This window comes from Myxine glutinosa, chromosome 7 (assembly GCF_964187855.1).
Source record: "Myxine glutinosa chromosome 7, kmMyxGlut1.1, whole genome shotgun sequence".
Lineage (NCBI taxonomy): Eukaryota > Metazoa > Chordata > Myxini > Myxiniformes > Myxinidae > Myxine > Myxine glutinosa.
Genome location: NC_136267.1, coordinates 2,351,884 through 2,374,743, shown reverse-complemented (window position 1 = coordinate 2,374,743; position 22,860 = coordinate 2,351,884). Strand labels below are relative to the sequence as shown.

At 47.1% G+C, this 22,860-nt stretch overlaps 1 protein-coding gene across 1 annotated transcript in view; it reads right to left on the bottom strand.

Annotated features, from left to right (window-relative positions):
* SIK2 (salt inducible kinase 2) overlaps nt 1-22,860 on the bottom strand; it is a 108,038-nt gene that overhangs the window by 49,111 nt on the left and 36,067 nt on the right. The window contains exons 2-4 of the mRNA XM_068121719.2: nt 16,905-17,021; nt 14,962-15,025; nt 4,863-5,024 (exon numbers count right to left, since the gene is read on the bottom strand). Coding sequence (XP_067977820.2) covers nt 4,863-5,024; nt 14,962-15,025; nt 16,905-17,021 — 343 coding nt within the window. The remainder of the gene's footprint in view (nt 1-4,862; nt 5,025-14,961; nt 15,026-16,904; nt 17,022-22,860) is intronic.

Genomic DNA, 22,860 nt, shown 5'->3' with positions numbered 1-22,860 from the left:
TGGAGATTTCAACATAGGAGTGCCTACCTATGGAGATTTCAACATAGGAGTGCCTACTCATGGAGATTTCAACATGGCAGTGCCTACTCATGGAGATTTCAACATGGGAGTGCCTACTCATGGAGATTTCAACATAGGAGTGCCTACCTATGGAGATTTCAACATAGGAGTGCCTACTCATGGAGATTTCAACATGGCAGTGCCGACTCATGGAGATTTCGTTTAACAAAGTTAAATGATGATTGGATGGAAAATGCGACTGACGTTCCAAACATTTTGTTTTCTGTAGGTGAGGGTTGTAAGGTGTTTCATGCATCAGGAATAAATGGACACGACCTTGCTTCTCTCAGCCAATTCAAGTTTCACCTTTTTGTGCCAAGTGATTTCATTTGTACTTCATACAAATTATGTCCTTGTTAAAGTCGTCATGTGAAAGGAGTTTTTTTGTATACATAGTCGAGGCTCATGGAAGAGCAAGTACACTGAACGGGACAGGACAAAAAGGAATAGTAGAGGGATGGGGGAAACAATGACAGCAGAGTTGAACGCCAAGATCGAGGGACACTTGGACAAACAATGAGTGTGGAGAGGAATGAGGGGCAGGAGAGGATGCATGGGGTGGACAAGATGGATACAGAAGGAAGCTCTCAGGAGGGAAACTGGAAATTTGGAAGGAAGAGGGATTAGGGAGGAGGTGGGGGAGTTAACGAGGGTAGAAAAGATCATGGTTTTGGATTGGAGATGATCTGAGATGGTGGTGAACAGTTGGCTTGAAGACCTGAAGGGAAGAAGGAGATTGAGGAGAATGTGAAAGTTGGCTCTACAGGCCTTGATAGAAGAGGAACTTAGGAGGTGAGCAGTGATCCTGGAATTAGGTAGTTACACCAAAAGGGGGTTGATGATGGTGGACCATGTGAGCCTTGCAGAAACCTGGGGGTGAGAGGGATAAAGCACGGAGAAAGCAGAGGTGCGAGGCCAGAAAGGAGGCGGTAGAAGACAGAGACCACCGACCTGTCTGCGATGGCAAATTGATAGGCCCATATACTCGGCTTCATTGAGGAACATTCCAATTAGCTTGAAGACCTTGGTTGCCACATCGTCAACTATGTCACTCCCACACACTCCAGTCTTTCTTTCTCTAAAGTTTCGACTTGCTCAATGAATGTAGTTTTGTTTAATTTTTTACAAAAAAAATGTTTTTAATTTTATGAACTCAGGCCTGCATCACCATCCCTCAACCCCAAGCGCTAAATGCCCCTTTCATAAAATTGCTGCTCGATGGTCAAAACCCCACAATAAGTACTAAACCGCAAACTCCACAAAAAGTAACACACCGCAAACCCCACAATAACTACCAAATTGTTTGGCCTGTTAGCATTCCCATTTTAACTGATGGGGGATGACGGAGGGAACCCATGTTTAAAACCCATATCCCAAATATGTGGCTTTGTCCATTGTGTGCTAATGTCATTGTAACTCATGTGAAAGTACACATCTTACCAAAACCAAAAACCTCATGGCAAGTACCAAACAAAAAACCTAATGATAAGTACAAAACCAAAAACCTAATGATAAGCACAAAACCAAAAACCTCATGGCAAGTACCAAACCTAAAAACCGAATGATAAGTACAAACCTAAAAACCTCATGGCAAGAACCAAACCCAAAAACTTAATGATAAGTACAAACCCAAAAACCTAATGATAAGTACAAACTAAAAACCTAATGAGAAGTACTAAACCTAAAACCTTCATGGTAAGTACCAAAACAAAAAACCTAATGATAAGTACGAAACCTAAAAACCTCATGGCAAGTAACAAACCCAAAAACCTAATGATAAGTACAAACCCAAAAACCTAATGATAAGTACAAACCAAAAACCTAATGATAAGTACAAACTAAAAACCTAATGATAAGTACTAAACCTAAAAACTTCATGGTAAGTACCAAAACAAAAAACCTAATGATAAGTACTAAACCTAAAAACCTCATGGCAAGTACCAAACCCAAAAACCTAATGATAAGTCCAAACCCAAAAACCTAATGATAAGTACAAACCAAAACCCTAATGATAAGTACAAACCAAAAACCTAATGATAAGTACAAACCCAAAAACCTAATGATAAGTACAAACAAAAAACCTAATGATAAGTACAAAACCAAAAACCTAATGATAAGCACAAAACCAAAAACCTCATGGCAAGTACCAAACCTAAAAACCTAATGATAAGTACAAACCTAAAAACCTCATGGCAAGAACCAAACCCAAAAACCTAATGATAAGTACAAACCCAAAAACCTAAAGATAAGTACAAACCCAAAAACCTAATGATAAGTACAAACCCAAAAACCTAATGATAGGTACAAAACCAAAAACCTAATGATAAGCACAAAACCAAAAACCTCATGGCAAGTACCAAACCTAAAAACCTAATGATAAGTACAAACCTAGAAACCTCATGGCAAGAACAAAACCCAAAAACCTAAAGATAAGTACAAACCCAAAAACCTAATGATAAGTACCAACCAAAAACCGAATGATAAGTACAAACCCAAAAACCTAATGATAAGTACAAACCAAAAAACCTAATGATAAGTACAAAACCAAAAACCTAATGATAAGTACAAAACCAAAAACCTCATGGCAAGTACCAAACCAAAAAACCTAATGATAAGTACAAACCTAAAAACCTCATGGCAAGAACCATACCCAAAAACCTAATGATAAGTACAAACCCAAAAACCGAATGATAAGTACAAACCAAAAACCTCATGGCAAGTACCAAACCAAAAAACATAATGATAAGTATGAAACCTAAAAACCTCATGGCAAGTACCAAAACAAGAAAACCTATGATAAGTACAAACCAAAAACCTCCTAGCTAGTACCAAACCCAAAAACCTAATAATAAGTGAATGAATGAATGAATGATCGTTTTAAGGCAATTTTCCCCGCTAGAGCAGGGGTTAGCCTTGCGGGCCCCATGACAATCATGGTTCCCTGTTTGAGGCAATGTTTTTATGGCCGGATGCCCTTCCTGACGCCAACTGTTAGTCGCCTCTTACGATGCGCAGGGATACCGTGTACCTATTCTAAACTGGGGTACACACCAGGATCATTCATCCCAGCAAGCTGGTACTCAATTTGCCGACCTCGGAAGGATGACAGGCTGAGTCAACCCCCCTGATGTTAATTTAGCGATCGACCGGGATTCGAACCCAGGATCCTAGGATCCCAAGCCTGCACCCTAACCGCTAAACCAACACCAGGATACCTAATAATAATAAGTACTAAACCTAAAAACCTCATGGCAAGTACCAAACCCAAAAACCTATGATAAGTACAAACCAAAAACCTCCCAGCTAGTACCAAACCCAAAAACCTATTAATAAGTACTAAACCTAAAAACCTCATGGCAAGTACCAAACCCAAAAACCTCATGGCTAGTACCAAACCCAAAAACCTCATGGCTAGTACCAAACCCAAAAACCTCATGGATAGTACCAAACCCAAAAACCTCGTGGCTAGTACCAAACCCAAAAACCTAATGATAAGTACAAACCAAAAACCTCCTGGCTAGTACCAAACCCAAAAACCTTGTGGCAAGTACCAAACCCAAAAACCTCATGGCTAGTACCAAACCCAAAAACCTTGTGGCTAGTACCAAACCGAAAAACCTCATGGCTAGTGCCAAACCCAAAAACATTGTGGCTAGTACCAAACCCAAAAACATGGTGGCTAGTACCAAACCCAAAAACCTCCTGGCTAGTGCCAAACCCAAAAAACCTCGTGGCTGGTACCAAACCCCAAAACCTCATGGCTAGTACCAAACCCAAAAACCTCCTGGCTATTGCCAAACCCAAAAACCTCGTGGCTAGTAGCAAACCCAAAAACCTCATGGCAAGTACCAAACCCAAAAACCTCATGGCTAGTACCAAACCCAAAAACCTCATGGCTAGTACCAAACCCAAAAACCTCATGGCTAGTACCAAACCCAAAAACCTCGTGGCTAGTACCAAACCCAAAAACCTAATGATAAGTACAAACCAAAAACCTCCTGGCTAGTACCAACCCCAAAAACATTGTGGCAAGTACCAAACCCAAAAACCTCATGGCTAGTACCAAACCCAAAAACCTTGTGGCTAGTACCAAACCCAAAAACCTCATGGCTAGTGCCAAACCCAAAAACCTCCTGGCTATTGCCAAACCCAAAAACCTCGTGGCTAGTAGCAAACCCAAAAACCTCATGGCTAGTACCAAACCCAAAAACCTAATGATAAGTACAAACCAAAAACCTCCTGGCCAGTACCAAACCCAAAAGCCTCCTGGCTATTGCCAAACCCAAAAACCTCGTGGCTAGTACCAAACCCAAAAACCTCATGGCAAGCACCAAACCCAAAAATGTCATGGCTAGTACCAAACCCCAAAACCTCATGGCTCGCACCAAAGCCAAAAACCTCATGGCTAGTACCAAACCCAAAAACCTAATGATAAGTACAAACCAAAAACCTCCTGGCTAGTACCAAATCCAAAAACCTCATGGCTAGTGCCAAACCCAAAAACCTAATGATAAGTACAAACCAAAAACCTCCTGGCTAGTACCAAACCCAAAAACCTCATGGCAAGTACCAAACCCAAAAACATCATGGCTAGTAACAAAGCCAAAACCCTCGTGGCTAGTACCAAACCCAAAAATGTCATGGCTAGTACCAAACCCAAAAACCTAATGATAAGTACAAATCCAAAAACCTAATGATAAGTATCAAACCCAAAAACCTCATGGCAAGTACCAAACCAAAAAACCTAATGATAAGTACCAAACACAATGCACCAGAAGCACGTAATCCCAAAGTGACCATACCTGCTAGCTTGACGTTCATGTTCCCATCGAGCAGAAGGTTCTCAGCTTTGAGGTCCCGGTGTACGATCCCGCGCTGATGACAATAATCCACAGCAGATACGATCTGCAGGAATTTCCGCTTCGCCTCCTCCTCGTCCAATTGCCCATGCTTCGATAGGTACTCTGAGACAGACAGGAGGGTGGGGGTGAGAGATAGGTAATGCGATGAACCCACTACAGGTGGGGCATTGACAGAGGGAAGAGGTGCAGTGATATTATTCACAAATGGTCGGACAAGGCTTCTCATTAATTTGAACTTGTGTGACAAGGCCAATGAGGTTCAACGTACGCTACGTTCATCAAAACTACCTCTGGAGACACGTGCATTGTGGGGAAATTCGGCAAAACTATTGGATTTTCCACTTTATTTTAAAATCCAACACAGATTTCAATGATTGTGCAATTATTACTATCAAAAGAATCTGCCATGACAACAGGAAGAAAAGAGCATTATTTTACTCTTTTATTCTGGCTATATTCTGGCACATGCAAAGAGAACGAAACACGGAATGAAGAAGTTGAGAATGAAGACAGTAAAGCAGCCTTTTTATCCACTGCAATCTGGAATCCTCTTAAGGAAGTTTAACCTCGCCAACTCCTGGATCTCACGATTAGCGATGACCTATCGGGAGCAAACCAGGTATCTAAGTTGGCCTCCAAAGACAATGGCCGACTGGGAGTCCTTCCTTGACATTGTGTAAAGTGCAAAGTGCATCATGATTGTGTGCAAAAGCAAGCAAGCATCATCATCATCATCATCATCATCATCATGTGACATCGTGCAAAGTCCTTCCTTGACACACCTGCTGAACTCTTTTTTACCTACAAGGCCATCATCCACAGCTTGATGAAAATTAACGATTTTATGCAACTTTGACCTTTAACCTAAAAAACAATCGACTCTTACCAAAATTTTGATCTAAAAACAAACAAACAATCGAATCCTACCTTTTGATTGGTGAACCAATTCAGTGACCCGATATACAAATTCTTAAAATTTCAGGTCATTTGGATGAAAATTGATGATTTTATGTGATGCTGACCTTTGACCTTTTGACCGAATTATTAATTTGTCTTCTCCATATTATTGTCGCGCAACTCCGGTTAACACCAGAGTCGCGGATGGCCTAAACGGTCTTATTCGGGGGGCAACTACCCAAACACTGATTCGGCTATGGCAATAATCGCGCGGGAGGAAGAAGGAAAATGGAGGCTGCGTGCTTAACTGCAGCGCGCCGGCGTAGCTCCGGTCCTGTAAGGGGCAATCAACTCAAGCGGGCACAGGTTTCACAGGGGATGCAAAATAATACAAGGGTTTATTGAATAAAGGCAGGGACAGGAAAATACGCGCCGATAATAAAATAAGGTAGCTAAATTGGGATCCCACACACAACAGATTCCGGAGACGAGATGAGGGAGATGAATTAATAAAGAAAAACGTTCGTTATGTTTGGGGGAATGGGTAATGGCCTATCTGTCTTGTCGTCTTCTTCTTGTAACATGGCCCCGCTCGGCCGCCACCAGGCCTCACTCCAAGCACCACAGCAACGCGAAGGCCCGAGCCAACGCCCACTCCGCCCACACACGACGAGGTCCCCCGCTCCAAACTCCAAAGCACCGAGCACCGCCAGAGACTGCCAGAGCACGAGCGTAGATGTCCAAAATCAAGAGAGCAACTCAACGACTCGTCAACTCAGGCCGTGAACTGCGAACCAACTGCCGCACAACTCAACTCTGCGCAACTCAACTCTGCGCAACTCAACTCTGCACAACTCAACTCTGCGCAACTCAACTCTGCGCAACTCAACTCTGCGCAACTCAACTCTGCGCAACTCAACTCTGCGCAACTCAACTCTGCGCAACTCAGCTCTGCGCAACTCAGCTCTGCGCAACTCAGCTCTGCGCAACTCAGCTCTGCGCAACTCAGCTCTGCGCAACTCAGCTCTGCGCAACTCAGCTCTGCGCAACTCAGCTCTGCGCAACTCAGCTCTGCGCAACTCAGCTCTGCGCAACTCAGCTCTGTGCAACTCAACTCTGCGCTACTCAACTCTGCGCAACTCAACTCTGCGCAACTCAACTCTGCGCAACTCAACTCTGCGCACTCAACTCTGCGCACTCAACTCTGCAAACGAACTCCTCTCTACTCCACTCTAACTCGTCTACTCAACTCAACTCGACTGCCAAAATGGCGTTCGGTGCTCGTTAATCTCCCCGGCCGGTGACGTCAGCTTTGGCGCGCTGCCAAACAATCAGGGCCTCGTAACTTCCCGCCCTCTGTCGACCCGCATCGCGCCTCCCGCGCACATTCGCGCCAAATGAGCACAGCCCTCCTGGGCGTGGTACTCAAGGTGGATAGGCCTGTCGGAGGTGTAAGTGGCGGCGGCCATTATCGGCGGTGTCCTGGCCTTGTTTCTTCCTAAGTCATGACAGGGGGGAGGGCGTAATTTAGTGTTGTACTAAAGGTCCTAACTAATGTCTAAGTGGTGTGCAGTGCCAAAAGGGACAAAGGTTTGGCTAACCAGGTGAGACATACAAGGGCGCTACTCCTTAATCCCTACACTACTTATCACTCGAACCTCTTGGTAGATTCACAAGTAAACATCTTAACCGACAAAACGCCTACACATGAAGAACTTATTACAGGTAGTTTTCCTTACCGTGACACACGAAGCATGTTACCTACTCAGATCTAACTGCTCTACATATTGCTCTACCACATCGACATAACATTATCATAACAATGCTTTGGTGAAAATTTGATGACAAAACTCAAATGGTAAAAAGTTACAGTCCAGACACACACACACACACACACACACACACACACACACACACACACACACACACACACACACACACACAAACACAGAGACACACACACACACAGAGACACACACACACACACAGAGACACACACACACACAGAGACACACACACACACAGAGACACACACACACAGACACACACACACACACACAGAGACACACACACACACAGAGACACACACACACACACAGAGACACACACACACACACACACACACACACACAGAGAGACACACACACACACAGAGACACACACACACAAAGAGACACACACACACACAAAGAGACACACACACACACAGACACACACACACACACAGAGACACACACACACATAGAGACACACACACACAGAGACACACACACACAGAGACACACACACACAGAGACACACACACACAGAGACACAGACACACACACAGGCACACACACACACAGAGACACACACACAGAGACACAAACACACAGAGACACACACACACAGAGACACACACACACAGAGACACACACACACACACGTGATTGTAAAACAACATCTGTTGTGCATACACAGCTTGATGACAATAGATAACCACGAGATAACTTTGTTTGTGTGCCCCACACTCCTGTACTGTTATAGCGAGTCCACCAGATGACTTGTTTGTGTGCCCCACACTCCTGTACTGTTATAGCGAGTCCACCAGATGACTTTGTTTGTGTGCCCCACACTCCTGTACTGTTATAGCGAGTCCACCAGATGACTTTGTTTGTGTGCCCCACACTCCTGTACTGTTACAGCGAGTCCACCAGATGACTTTGTTTGTGTGCCCCACACTCCTGTAGTTATAGCGAGTCCACCAGATGACTTTGTTTGTGTGCTCCACACTCCTGTACTGTTATAGTGAGTCACCAGATGACTTGTTTGTGTGCCCTACACTCCTGTACTGTTATAGCGAGTCCACCAGATGACTTTGTTTGTGTGCCCTACACTCCTGTACTGTTATAGCGAGTCCACCAGATGACTTGTTTGTGTGCCCTACACTCCTATACTGTTATAGCGAGTCCACCAAATGACTGTTTGTGTGCCCCACACTCCTGTACTGTTATAGCTAGTCCACCAGATGACTTGTTTGTGTGCCCCACACTCCTGTACTGTTATAGCGAGTCCACCAGATGACTTGTTTGTGTGCCCTATACTCCTGTACTGTTATAGCGAGTCCACCAGATGACTTGTTTGTGTGCCCCACACTCCTGTACTGTTATAGCGAGTCCACCAGATGACTTGTTTGTGTGCCCTATACTCCTGTACTGTTATAGCGAGTCCACCAGATGACTGTTTGTGTGCCCTACACTCCTGTACTGTTATAGGGAGTCCACCAGATGACTTGTTTGTGTGCCCCACACTCCTGTACTGTTATAGCTAGTCCACCACATGACTTTGTTTGTGTGCCCTACACTCCTGTACTGTAATAGCAAGTCCACCAGATGACTTGTTTGTGTGCCCCACACTCCTGTACTGTTATAGCTAGTCCACCAGATGACTTTTTTGTGTTCCCCACACTCCTGTACTGTTATAGCGAGTCCACCAGATGACTTTGTTTGTGTGCCCCACACTCCTGTACTGTTATAGCGAGTCCACCAGATGACTTGTTTGTGTGCCCTACACTCCTATACTGTTATAGCGAGTCCACCAGATGACTTTGTTTGTGTGCCCCACACTCCTGTACTGTTATAGCTAGTCCACCAGATGACTTTGTTTGTGTGCCCCACACTCCTGTACTGTAATAGCAAGTCCACCAGATGACTTGTTTGTGTGCCCCACACTCCTGTACTGTTATAGCTAGTCCACCAGATGACTTTTTTGTGTTCCCCACACTCCTGTACTGTTATAGCGAGTCCACCAGATGACTTTGTTTGTGTGCCCTACACTTCTGTACTGTTATAACGAGTCCACCAGATGACTTTGTTTGTGTGCCCCACACTCCTGTACTGTTATAGCGAGTCCACCAGATGACTTTGTTTGTGTGCCCCACACTCCTGTACTGTTATAGCTAGTCCACCAGATGACTTTGTTTGTGTGCCCCACACTCCTGTACTGTCATAGCTTGTCCACCAGATGACTTGTTTGTGTGCCCCACACTCCTGTACTGTTATAGCGAGTCCCCCAGATGTCTTTGTTTGTGTGCCCCACACTCCTGTACTGTTATAGCTAGTCCACCAGATGACTTGTTGGTGTGCCCCACACTCCTGTACTGTTATAGCGAGTCCACCAGATGACTTGTTTGTGTGCCCTATACTCCTGTACTGTTATAGCGAGTCCACCAGATGACTTTGTTTGTGTGCCCTACACTCCTGTACTGTTATAGGGAGTCCACCAGATGACTTGTTTGTGTGCCCCACACTCCTGTACTGTTATAGCTAGTCCACCAGATGACTTTGTTTGTGTGCCCTACACTCCTGTACTGTTATAGTGAGTCCACCAGATGACTTTGTTTGTGTGCTCCACACTCCTGTACTGTTATAGCGAGTCCACCAGATGACTTTGTTTGTGTGCCCCACACTCCTGTACTGTCATAGCTAGTCCACCAGATGATTTTGTTTGTGTGCCCCACACTCCTGTACTGTTATAGCTAGTCCACCAGATGACTTTGTTTGTGTGCCCTACACTCCTGTACTGTTATAACGAGTCCACCAGATGACTTTGTTTGTGTGCCCCACACTCCTGTACTGTTATAGCGAGCCCACCAGATGACTTTGTTTGTGTGCCCCACACTCCTGTACTGTTATAGCTAGTCCACCAGATGACTTTGTGTGCCCCACACTCCTGTACTGTCATAGCTTGTCCACCAGATGACTTGTTTGTGTGCCCCACACTCCTGTACTGTTATAGCGAGTCCCCCAGATGTCTTTGTTTGTGTGCCCCACACTCCTGTACTGTTATAGCTAGTCCACCAGATGACTTGTTTGTGTGCCCCACACTCCTGTACTGTTATAGCGAGTCCACCAGATGACTTGTTTGTGTGCCCTATACTCCTGTACTGTTATAGTGAGTCCACCAGATGACTTGTTTGTGTGCCCCACACTCCTGTACTGTTATAGCGAGTCCACCAGATGACTTGTTTGTGTGCCCTATACTCCTGTACTGTTATAGCGAGTCCACCAGATGACTGTTTGTGTGCCCTACACTCCTGTACTGTTATAGGGAGTCCACCAGATGACTTGTTTGTGTGCCCCACACTCCTGTACTGTTATAGCAAGTCCACCAGATGACTTTGTTTGTGTGCCCTACACTCCTGTACTGTTATAGCGAGTCCACCAGATGACTTGTTTGTGTGCCCCACACTCCTGTACTGTTATAGCGAGTCCACCAGATGACTTTGTTTGTGTGCCCCACACTCCTGTACTGTTATAGCGAGTCCACCAGATGACTTTGTTTGTGTGCCCTACACTCCTGTACTGTTATAGCGAGTCCACCAGATGACTTGTTTGTGTGCGCTACACTCCTGTACTGTTATAGCGAGTCCACCAGATGACTTTGTTTGTGTGCCCCACACTCCTGTACTGTTATAGCGAGTCCACCAGATGACTTGTTTGTGTGCCCCACACTCCTGTACTGTTACAGCGAGTCCACCAGATGACTTTGTTTGTGTGCCCCACACTCCTGTACTGTTATAGCGAGTCCACCAGATGACTTTGTTTGTGTGCCCCACACTCCTGTACTGTTATAGCGAGTCCACCAGATGACTTTGTTTGTGTGCCCTACACTCCTGTACTGTTATAGCGAGTCCACCAGATGACTTGTTTGTGTGCCCTACACTCCTATACTGTTATAGCGAGTCCACCAGATGACTTTGTTTGTGTGCCCCACACTCCTGTACTGTTATAGCTAGTCCACCAGATGACTTTGTTTGTGTGCCCCACACTCCTGTACTGTCATAGCTTGTCCACCAGATGACTTGTTTGTGTGCCCTACACTCCTGTACTGTTATAGCGAGTCCACCAGATGACTTGTTTGTGTGCCCTACACTCCTATACTGTTATAGCGAGTCCACCAGATGACTTTGTTTGTGTGCCCCACACTCCTGTACTGTTATAGCTAGTCCACCAGATGACTTTGTTTGTGTGCCCCACACTCCTGTACTGTTATAGCGAGTCCACCAGATGACTTTGTTTGTGTGCCCTACACTCCTGTACTGTTATAGCGAGTCCACCAGATGACTTGTTTGTGTGCCCTACACTCCTATACTGTTATAGCGAGTCCACCAGATGACTTTGTTTGTGTGCCCCACACTCCTGTACTGTTATAGCTAGTCCACCAGATGACTTTGTTTGTGTGCCCCACACTCCTGTACTGTCATAGCTTGTCCACCAGATGACTTGTTTGTGTGCCCCACACTCCTGTACTGTTATAGCGAGTCCCCCAGATGTCTTTGTTTGTGTGCCCCACACTCCTGTACTGTTATAGCTAGTCCACCAGATGACTTGTTTGTGTGCCCCACACTCCTGTACTGTTATAGCGAGTCCACCAGATGACTTGTTTGTGTGCCCTATACTCCTGTACTGTTATAGCGAGTCCACCAGATGACTTTGTTTGTGTGCCCTACACTCCTGTACTGTTATAGGGAGTCCACCAGATGACTTGTTTGTGTGCCCCACACTCCTGTACTGTTATAGCTAGTCCACCAGATGACTTGTTTGTGTGCCCCACACTCCTGTACTGTTATAGCGAGTCCACCAGATGACTTTGTTTGTGTGCTCCACACTCCTGTACTGTTATAGCGAGTCCACCAGATGACTTTGTTTGTGTGCCCCACACTCCTGTACTGTCATAGCTAGTCCACCAGATGATTTTGTTTGTGTGCCCCACACTCCTGTACTGTTACAGCTAGTCCACCAGATGACTTTGTTTGTGTGCCCTACACTCCTGTACTGTTATAACGAGTCCACCAGATGACTTTGTTTGTGTGCCCCACACTCCTGTACTGTTATAGCGAGCCCACCAGATGACTTTGTTTGTGTGCCCCACACTCCTGTACTGTTATAGCTAGTCCACCAGATGACTTTGTTTGTGTGCCCCACACTCCTGTACTGTCATAGCTTGTCCACCAAATGACTTGTTTGTGTGCCCCACACTCCTGTACTGTTATAGCGAGTCCCCCAGATGTCTTTGTTTGTGTGCCCCACACTCCTGTACTGTTATAGCTAGTCCACCAGATGACTTGTTTGTGTGCCCCACACTCCTGTACTGTTATAGCGAGTCCACCAGATGACTTGTTTGTGTGCCCTATACTCCTGTACTGTTATAGCGAGTCCACCAGATGACTTGTTTGTGTGCCCCACACTCCTGTACTGTTATAGCGAGTCCACCAGATGACTTGTTTGTGTGCCCTATACTCCTGTACTGTTATAGCGAGTCCACCAGATGACTGTTTGTGTGCCCTACACTCCTGTACTGTTATAGGGAGTCCACCAGATGACTTGTTTGTGTGCCCCACACTCCTGTACTGTTATAGCTAGTCCACCACATGACTTTGTTTGTATGCCCTACACTCCTGTACTGTAATAGCAAGTCCACCAGATGACTTGTTTGTGTGCCCCACACTCCTGTACTGTTATAGCGAGTCCACCAGATGACTTTGTTTGTGTGCCCCACACTCCTGTACTGTTATAGCAAGTCCACCAGATGACTTTGTTTGTGTGCCCTACACTCCTGTACTGTTATAGCGAGTCCACCAGATGACTTGTTTGTGTGCGCTACACTCCTGTACTGTTATAGCGAGTCCACCAGATGACTTTGTTTGTGTGCCCCACACTCCTGTACTGTTATAGCGAGTCCACCAGATGACTTGTTTGTGTGCCCCCACACTCCTGTACTGTTATAGCGAGTCCACCAGATGACTTTGTTTGTGTGCCCCACACTCCTGTACTGTTATAGCGAGTCCACCAGATGACTTGTTTGTGTGCCCAATACTCCTGTACTGTTATAGCGAGTCCACCAGATGACTTTCTTTGTGTGCCCTACACTCCTGTACTGTTATAGCGAGTCCACCAGATGACTTGTTTGTGTGCCCAATACTCCTGTACTGTTATAGCGAGTCCACCAGATGACTTTCTTTGTGTGCCCTACACTCCTGTACTGTTATAGCGAGTCCACCAGATGACTTGTTTGTGTGCCCCACACTCCTGTACTGTTATAGCGAGTCCACCAGATGACTTTCTTTGTGTGCCCTACACTCCTGTACTGTTATAGCGAGTCCACCAGATGACTTGTTTGTGTGCCCAATACTCCTGTACTGTTATAGCGAGTCCACCAGATGACTTGTTTGTGTGCCCCACACTCCTGTACTGTTATAGCGAGTCCACCAGATGACTTGTTTGTGTGCCCCACACTCCTGTACTGTCTGACTGCACCGCCAGTTTGACAACCTTCACCAGCTTTTGGCGAACCTCGATTTCTGTACATCAAAACATTGATTCCGATGATAAAGGCACTGAACGGTTGTGCATCACATCTTTGGCATGCGTATGACATCATCACCAGTGATGACAGGGAAAGCACAGAAACAGCTGTGGAGCTGAAAAGCAAGTTAATCGACACTCGCAATGACCGAGTGACATCTTGTCTTGTGCTGAAACATTACCAGGGCAGAAAACGCACACGGAACATTCTCAGACGCTAATTCACTCAATGTCCTCCCAGCCCGTTTAAATATATGGCAGGATGAAATGACGTCGAGGTGTGTTCGGCATACTCACAAACCTTGCCAAGTGTGGATCAGCTAATAAATGAGACTGCAATGAATGGACATGGACATGGACATGAGCAATGGATTTCCCATTTCAACAATTAGCTGAGAGCTGTATTTGTTTGACCAATCAGAAGTCAACATAGAAGGGTTGCCAAGGTTCCTGACATTTGATTGGATCAAAACCCAGCACAACCAATCCAGTAAGCTCAGACAACTCTGCAATGGCAATTGTTTGAATAGGTAAAAGGTGAAGAGGTAAATAGAGGCAAGCACCACATGGCTCGTATTAGCGGGCGGAGTGAAGTTAACCATAACATCAAATAAAGGAAGTGATTATCCCACTAACTCCCTCCTCTCCAACTCCTCTCCACCCAACATATCTCCAAACATTGCCAACATTTCCTCGAAAATCCTCACATAATGCACAGCACGTGATTTTGCTGCAAGGAGGGAGCGCTATGCGTGTTGCTATGGTGATTACAGAACAGCAGGTGCTCCCTTACTCACCAAACATCTCTCCGTTACGTGCGTACTCCGTCACCAGGTACAGCATGTTTCGTGTCTGGTATACCTGCGGGGAGATTGTGGGTAAAACTTTGAGGAAAGGACGAGACAATTGCTCGGTTTCCGTCTGTAAAGTCCAACAGCTCTAGCGGAGTTTGTATTTACAATTTGAATATTTTACATCAAAAGTAGACTTTACGAGGCACAAATGTATGCTTTACGAGGTGTACGTCTTCCATACATGCACATTCACACATCTTGGCAAAAATGTATGAAAAAATACTTTACGAGGTATAAAGAACCCTCATAATGCATCCCCTACATTCCACCCAGCTTTGGGTGAAATTTCCCCCATTTGAACACACTCATAATGCATCCCCTACATCCCACCCAGCTTTGGGTGAAATTTCCCCCACTTGAACACACCCATAATGCATCCCCTACACCCCACCCAGCTTTGGGTGAAATTTCCCCCATTTGAACACACCCATAATGCATCCCCTACATCCCACCCAGCTTTGGGTGAAGTTTCCCCCACTTGAACACACCCATAATGCATCCCCTACACCCCACCCAGCTTTGGGTGAAATTTCCCCCATTTGAACACACCCATAATGCATCCCCTACACCCCACATAGCTTTGAGTGAAATTTCCCCCATTTGAACACACCCATAATGCATCCCCTACATCCCACCCAGCTTTGGGTGAAGTTTCCCCCACTTGAACACACCCATAATGCATCCCCTATATCCCACCCATCTTTGGGTGAAATTTCCCCCATTTGAACACACCCATAATGCATCCCCTACACCCCACCCAGCTTTGGGTGAAATTTCCCCCATTTGAACACACCCATAATGCATCCCCTACACCCCACACAGCTTTGGGTGAAATTTCCCCCATTTGAACACACCCATAATGCATCCCCTACATCCCACCCAGCTTTGGGTGAAGTTTCCCCCACTTGAACACACCCATAATGCATCCCCTACATCCCACCCAGCTTTGGGTGAAATTTCCCCCACTTGAACACACCCATAATGCATCCCCTACATCCCACCCAGCTTTGGGTGAAGTTTCCCCCACTTGAACACACCCATAATGCATCCCCTATATCCCACCCAGCTTTGGGTGAAATTTCCCCCATTTGAACACACCCATAATGCACATCCTACATCCCACCCATCTTTGGGTGAAGTTTCCCCCATTTGAACACACCCATAATGCATCCCCTATATCTCCCCCACCTTTGGGTGAAGTTTCCCCCACTTGAACACACCCATAATGCATCCCCTATATCCCACCCATCTTTGAGTGAAGTTTCCCCCATTTGAACACACCCATAATGCATCCCCTATATCCCACCCATCTTTGGGTGAAGTTTCCCCCATTTGAACACACCCATAATGCATCCCCTATATCCCACCCACCTTTGGGTGAAGTTTCCCCCACTTGAACACACCCATAATGCATCCCCTACATCCCACCCATCTTTGGGTGAAGTTTCCCCCATTTGAACACACCTTTCATAACAAGGAGATATTATTCCCTCGTGTATGTGGTTCGTGGTACTTTGTGTGTTTCACGTGGTAATCCCAGGTAATTGTCAGCAATCGGAAAGGTTCATGGTTACCCAAAAGTTATTGGGTCAATTAGGGGGAAAAGTAAGTTTGGAACGTTGATATTCTACTCACACAGGTGCGTTTAGATCGTTTGGAAACCCAACGGCAGAATTACACACAATGTGTGTCATGGTCGCCATTTTGACAACAACAAACTCCAAACACCCGAGGGTGGAGAAGGCCATTGTTGTCGAGACTAGTTTTAATCCTTTATTAAGCAGGAAAGGGCAAACACCTGAACATTCAATGCACAATTAAAGCTGCCTCGTTCACATTTACCTGTCAAACCACACCAAGGTGTCGCACCTGGCCGTGCCTCTCACCTGGTACAGCTTGATGACGTTCGGGTGCACCAGCTGCTTCATGATGTACACCTCACGGTACACCTTATTCAGGCTCACCTGGTCCAGCCGGGATTTATCGATTATCTTAATGGCAACCTGCGTGGTAGGTGGGAGACAAACGTTCAGGTACGCGTCATCAAAACACAAACAATGGCGGCACTTTCATCGAACGGCCAAACAAAGCTTCGTTACAACAGCTACAGGTATTAAACATGTATTAAACAGGCATTAAACATGTATTAAACAGGTATTAAACAGGTATTAAACAGGTATTTAAAGGAACTGTGTATCAGGTATAATCGGGATCCTCCGTCCATGTTGTAACACGATTTTGCCCCGAAGCTTCAATTCGAATCTTCCTTTGATTCAACGCTCGATGGAAGAACTCAAACGTTTACGACTCAAATTTCATACGATGACGTCACAACAAAAACACCTCGTCCAGAGGGTTTCTGCCTCGTCGTTCAGGTCATCCTCGCACACCTTTACACACCAAGCAGTTGAGGCACAGGTCAGAAAGTTACTTTTTCAAAAGAGCAAGTAACATTCAAGGCCCGAACTCGCAACTTTCAAGGCCCGAACTCGCAACTTTCAAGGCCCGAGCTCGCAACTTTCAAGGCCCGAACTCGCAACTTTCAAGGCCCGAACTCGCAACTTTCAAGGCCCGAACTCGCAACTTTCAAGGCCCGAACTCGCAACTTTCAAGGCCCGAACTCGCAACTTTCAAGGCCCGAGCTCGCAACTTTCAAGGCCCGAGCTCGCAACTTTCAAGGCCCGAGCTCGCAACTTTCAAGGCCCGAGCTCGCAACTTTCAAGGCCCGAGCTCGCAACTTTCAAGGCCCGAGCTCGCAACTTTCAAGGCCCGAGCTCGCAACTTTCAAGGCCCGAGCTCGCAACTTTCAAGGCCCGAGCTCGCAACTTTCAAGGCCCGAACTCGCAACTTTCAAGGCCCGAACTCGCAACTTTCAAGGCCCGAACTCGCAACTTTCAAGGCCCGAACTCGCAACTTTCAAGGCCCGAACTCGCAACTTTCAAGGCCCGAACTCGCAACTTTCAAGGCCCGAACTCGCAACTTTCAAGGCCCGAACTCGCAACTTTCAAGGCCCGAACTCGCAACTTTCAAGGCCCGAACTCGCAACTTTCAAGGCCCGAACTCGCAACTTTCAAGGCCCGAACTCGCAACTTTCAAGGCCCGAACTCGCAACTTTCAAGGCCCGAACTCGCAACTTTCAAGGCCCGAACTCGCAACTTTCAAGGCCCGAACTCGCAACTTTCAAGGCCCGAACTCGCAACTTTCAAGGCCCGAACTCGCAACTTTCAAGGCCCGAACTCGCAACTTTCAAGGCCCGAACTCGCAACTTTCAAGGCCCGAACTCGCAACTTTCAAGGCCCGAACTCGCAACTTTCAAGGCCCGAACTCGCAACTTTCAAGGCCCGAACTCGCAACTTTCAAGGCCCGAACTCGCAACTTTCAAGGCCCGAACTCGCAACTTTCAAGGCCCGAACTCGCAACTTTCAAGGCCCGAACTCGCAACTTTCAAGGCCCGAACTCGCAACTTTCAAGGCCCGAACTCGCAACTTTCAAGGCCCGAACTCGCAACTTTCAAGGCCCGAACTCGCAACTTTCAAGGCCCGAACTCGCAACTTTCAAGGCCCGAACTCGCAACTTTCAAGGCCCGAACTCGCAACTTTCAAGGCCCGAACTCGCAACTTTCAAGGCCCGAACTCGCAACTTTCAAGGCCCGAACTCGCAACTTTCAAGGCCCGAACTCGCAACTTTCAAGGCCCGAACTCGCAACTTTCAAGGCCCGAACTCGCAACTTTCAAGGCCCGAACTCGCAACTTTCAAGGCCCGAACTCGCAACTTTCAAGGCCCGAACTCGCAACTTTCAAGGCCCGAACTCGCAACTTTCAAGGCCCGAACTCGCAACTTTCAAGGCCCGAACTCGCAACTTTCAAGGCCCGAACTCGCAACTTTCAAGGCCCGAACTCGCAACTTTCAAGGCCCGAACTCGCAACTTTCAAGGCCCGAACTCGCAACTTTCAAGGCCCGAACTCGCAACTTTCAAGGCCCGATCTCGCAACTTTCAAGGCCCGAACTCGCAACTTTCAAGGCCCGAACTCGCAACTTTCAAGGCCCGAACTCGCAACTTTCAAGGCCCGAACTCGCAACTTTCAAGGCCCGAACTCGCAACTTTCAAGGCCCGAACTCGCAACTTTCAAGGCCCGAACTCGCAACTTTCAAGGCCCGAACTCGCAACTTTCAAGGCCCGAACTCGCAACTTTCAAGGCCCGAACTCGCAACTTTCAAGGCCCGAACTCGCAACTTTCAAGGCCCGAACTCGCAACTTTCAAGGCCCGAACTCGCAACTTTCAAGGCCCGAACTCGCAACTTTCAAGGCCCGAACTCGCAACTTTCAAGGCCCGAACTCGAAACTTTCAAGGCCCGAACTCGCAACTTTCAAGGCCCGAACTCGAAACTTTCAAGGCCCGAACTCGCAACTTTCAAGGCCCGAACTCGCAACTTTCAAGGCCCGAACTCGCAACTTTCAAGGCCCGAACTCGCAACTTTCAAGGCCCGAACTCGCAACTTTCAAGGCCCGAACTCGCAACTTTCAAGGCCCGAACTCGCAACTTTCAAGGCCCGAACTCGCAACTTTCAAGGCCCGAACTCGCAACTTTCAAGGCCCGAACTCGCAACTTTCAAGGCCCGAACTCGCAACTTTCAAGGCCCGAACTCGCAACTTTCAAGGCCCGAACTCGCAACTTTCAAGGCCCGAACTCGCAACTTTCAAGGCCCGAACTCGCAACTTTCAAGGCCCGAACTCGCAACTTTCAAGGCCCGAACTCGCAACTTTCAAGGCCCGAACTCGCAACTTTCAAGGCCCGAACTCGCAACTTTCAAGGCCCGAACTCGCAACTTTCAAGGCCCGAACTCGCAACTTTCAAGGCCCGAACTCGCAACTTTCAAGGCCCGAACTCGCAACTTTCAAGGCCCGAACTCGCAACTTTCAAGGCCCGAACTCGCAACTTTCAAGGCCCGAACTCGCAACTTTCAAGGCCCGAACTCGCAACTTTCAAGGCCCGAACTCGCAACTTTCAAGGCCCGAACTCGCAACTTTCAAGGCCCGAACTCGCAACTTTCAAGGCCCGAACTCGCAACTTTCAAGGCCCGAACTCGCAACTTTCAAGGCCCGAACTCGCAACTTTCAAGGCCCGAACTCGCAACTTTCAAGGCCCGAACTCGCAACTTTCAAGGCCCGAACTCGCAACTTTCAAGGCCCGAACTCGCAACTTTCAAGGCCCGAACTCGCAACTTTCAAGGCCCGAACTCGCAACTTTCAAGGCCCGAACTCGCAACTTTCAAGGCCCGAACTCGCAACTTTCAAGGCCCGAACTCGCAACTTTCAAGGCCCGAACTCGCAACTTTCAAGGCCCGAACTCGCAACTTTCAAGGCCCGAACTCGCAACTTTCAAGGCCCGAACTCGCAACTTTCAAGGCCCGAACTCGCAACTTTCAAGGCCCGAACTCGCAACTTTCAAGGCCCGAACTCGCAACTTTCAAGGCCCGAACTCGCAACTTTCAAGGCCCGAACTCGCAACTTTCAAGGCCCGAACTCGCAACTTTCAAGGCCCGAACTCGCAACTTTCAAGGCCCGAACTCGCAACTTTCAAGGCCCGAACTCGCAACTTTCAAGGCCCGAACTCGCAACTTTCAAGGCCCGAACTCGCAACTTTCAAGGCCCGAACTCGCAACTTTCAAGGCCCGAACTCGCAACTTTCAAGGCCCGAACTCGCAACTTTCAAGGCCCGAACTCGCAACTTTCAAGGCCCGAACTCGCAACTTTCAAGGCCCGAACTCGCAACTTTCAAGGCCCGAACTCGCAACTTTCAAGGCCCGAACTCGCAACTTTCAAGGCCCGAACTCGCAACTTTCAAGGCCCGAACTCGCAACTTTCAAGGCCCGAACTCGCAACTTTCAAGGCCCGAACTCGCAACTTTCAAGGCCCGAACTCGCAACTTTCAAGGCCCGAACTCGCAACTTTCAAGGCCCGAACTCGCAACTTTCAAGGCCCGAACTCGCAACTTTCAAGGCCCGAACTCGCAACTTTCAATGCCCGAACTCGCAACTTTCAAGGCCCGAACTCGCAACTTTCAAGGCCCGAACTCGCAACTTTCAAGGCCCGAACTCGCAACTTTCAAGGCCCGAACTCGCAACTTTCAAGGCCCGAACTCGCAACTTTCAAGGCCCGAACTCGCAACTTTCAAGGCCCGAACTCGCAACTTTCAAGGCCCGAACTCGCAACTTTCAAGGCCCGAACTCGCAACTTTCAAGGCCCGAACTCGCAACTTTCAAGGCCCGAACTCGCAACTTTCAAGGCCCGAACTCGCAACTTTCAAGGCCCGAACTCGCAACTTTCAAGGCCCGAACTCGCAACTTTCAAGGCCCGAACTCGCAACTTTCAAGGCCCGAACTCGCAACTTTCAAGGCCCGAACTCGCAACTTTCAAGGCCCGAACTCGAAACTTTCAAGGCCCGAACTCGCAACTTTCAAGGCCCGAACTCGAAACTTTCAAGGCCCGAACTCGAAACTTTCAAGGCCCGAACTCGAAACTTTCAAGGCCCGAACTCGAAACTTTCAAGGCCCGAACTCGAAACTTTCAAGGCCCGAACTCGAAACTTTCAAGGCCCGAACTCGAAACTTTCAAGGCCCGAACTCGAAACTTTCAAGGCCCGAACTCGAAACTTTCAAGGCCCGAACTCGAAACTTTCAAGGCCCGAACTCGCAACTTTCAAGGCCCGAACTCGAAACTTTCAAGGCCCGAACTCGCAACTTTCAAGGCCCGAACTCGAAACTTTCAAGGCCCGAACTCGAAACTTTCAAGGCCCGAACTCGCAACTTTCAAGGCCTGAGGTCCGCTGTGAACAGAAAGACATGTGTGTTCACTAATGAGACGCAGCTGTCAATCCGCGCACGGAAATTTTAAAAGTTAATAACTCCAAGTCCCTGTGAAAGTTTCCAAACTCCGAATCAATTGCACCTTTACCGCAATACCCCTGAGTGCAATATGGTGGATAAATGAGCACATTCTGGTTTACAATAAAGACCTCAAGACCCCCTTAGCCAAAAAGGGTCCAAAATGGATTCACGAAGAACAAGTGGAGACACTTAGACACAAGACTAGAGGCCTGGTGTGTGTAAACAAAGGCAAGACCACTTCGTAGTCTTCATCTGACAAACCTCTTGAGTGTCGGATGAAGACCACCGACTCGACATCGTCCAACACTAGCCCGGCCTGTTGGGTACCTGTGCTAGTCGGTTGTGCTTTCATTTTTAAATCTGGATCTTACCGACTTCCACCAGATCCCTGCCTATTCATACATTCTCAGCTCATACATCAACTTTGTTATTAATGCACAACTTTCTGACAGCGGGGAATGTGGTGTGTGTGTGTGTGTGTGCGTGTGTGCGTGTGTGTGTGTGTGTGTGCGTGTGTGCGTGTGTGCGTGTGTGTGTCTGTCAATAATATTTGAATAAAACAGATTATGCTTATCAAATAGAGATATACTTTTAGATAATAATGAAGAAACCAATGGATGGTAAGTACTAATTTCTAATCAATTGCCACCATTGATAATCGAATTGGAAATTTTCATGCAAATTTTCGCTAGAGAGTTCATAGAACACCTGACCCCTCGTCTTGAGAAACAAGGACATCGGCGGGGTCTACGAGCCGCAAACTTGATTGGCCGTGATGACGTAAAATTACGTAATACTTTGGCCAAGTACTGCGAAACAGAAGGGTTTTGAAAGTGGTAAAAGATTATTTGTGTTCTACAATGTTCAAGCAGAAAATTAAATTGAAGTAAAATGAAGATGTTAAAGGTTGTTGAAAAAAATTCCGGAAATTTACCGCCGTTGATGCAGCGTCTT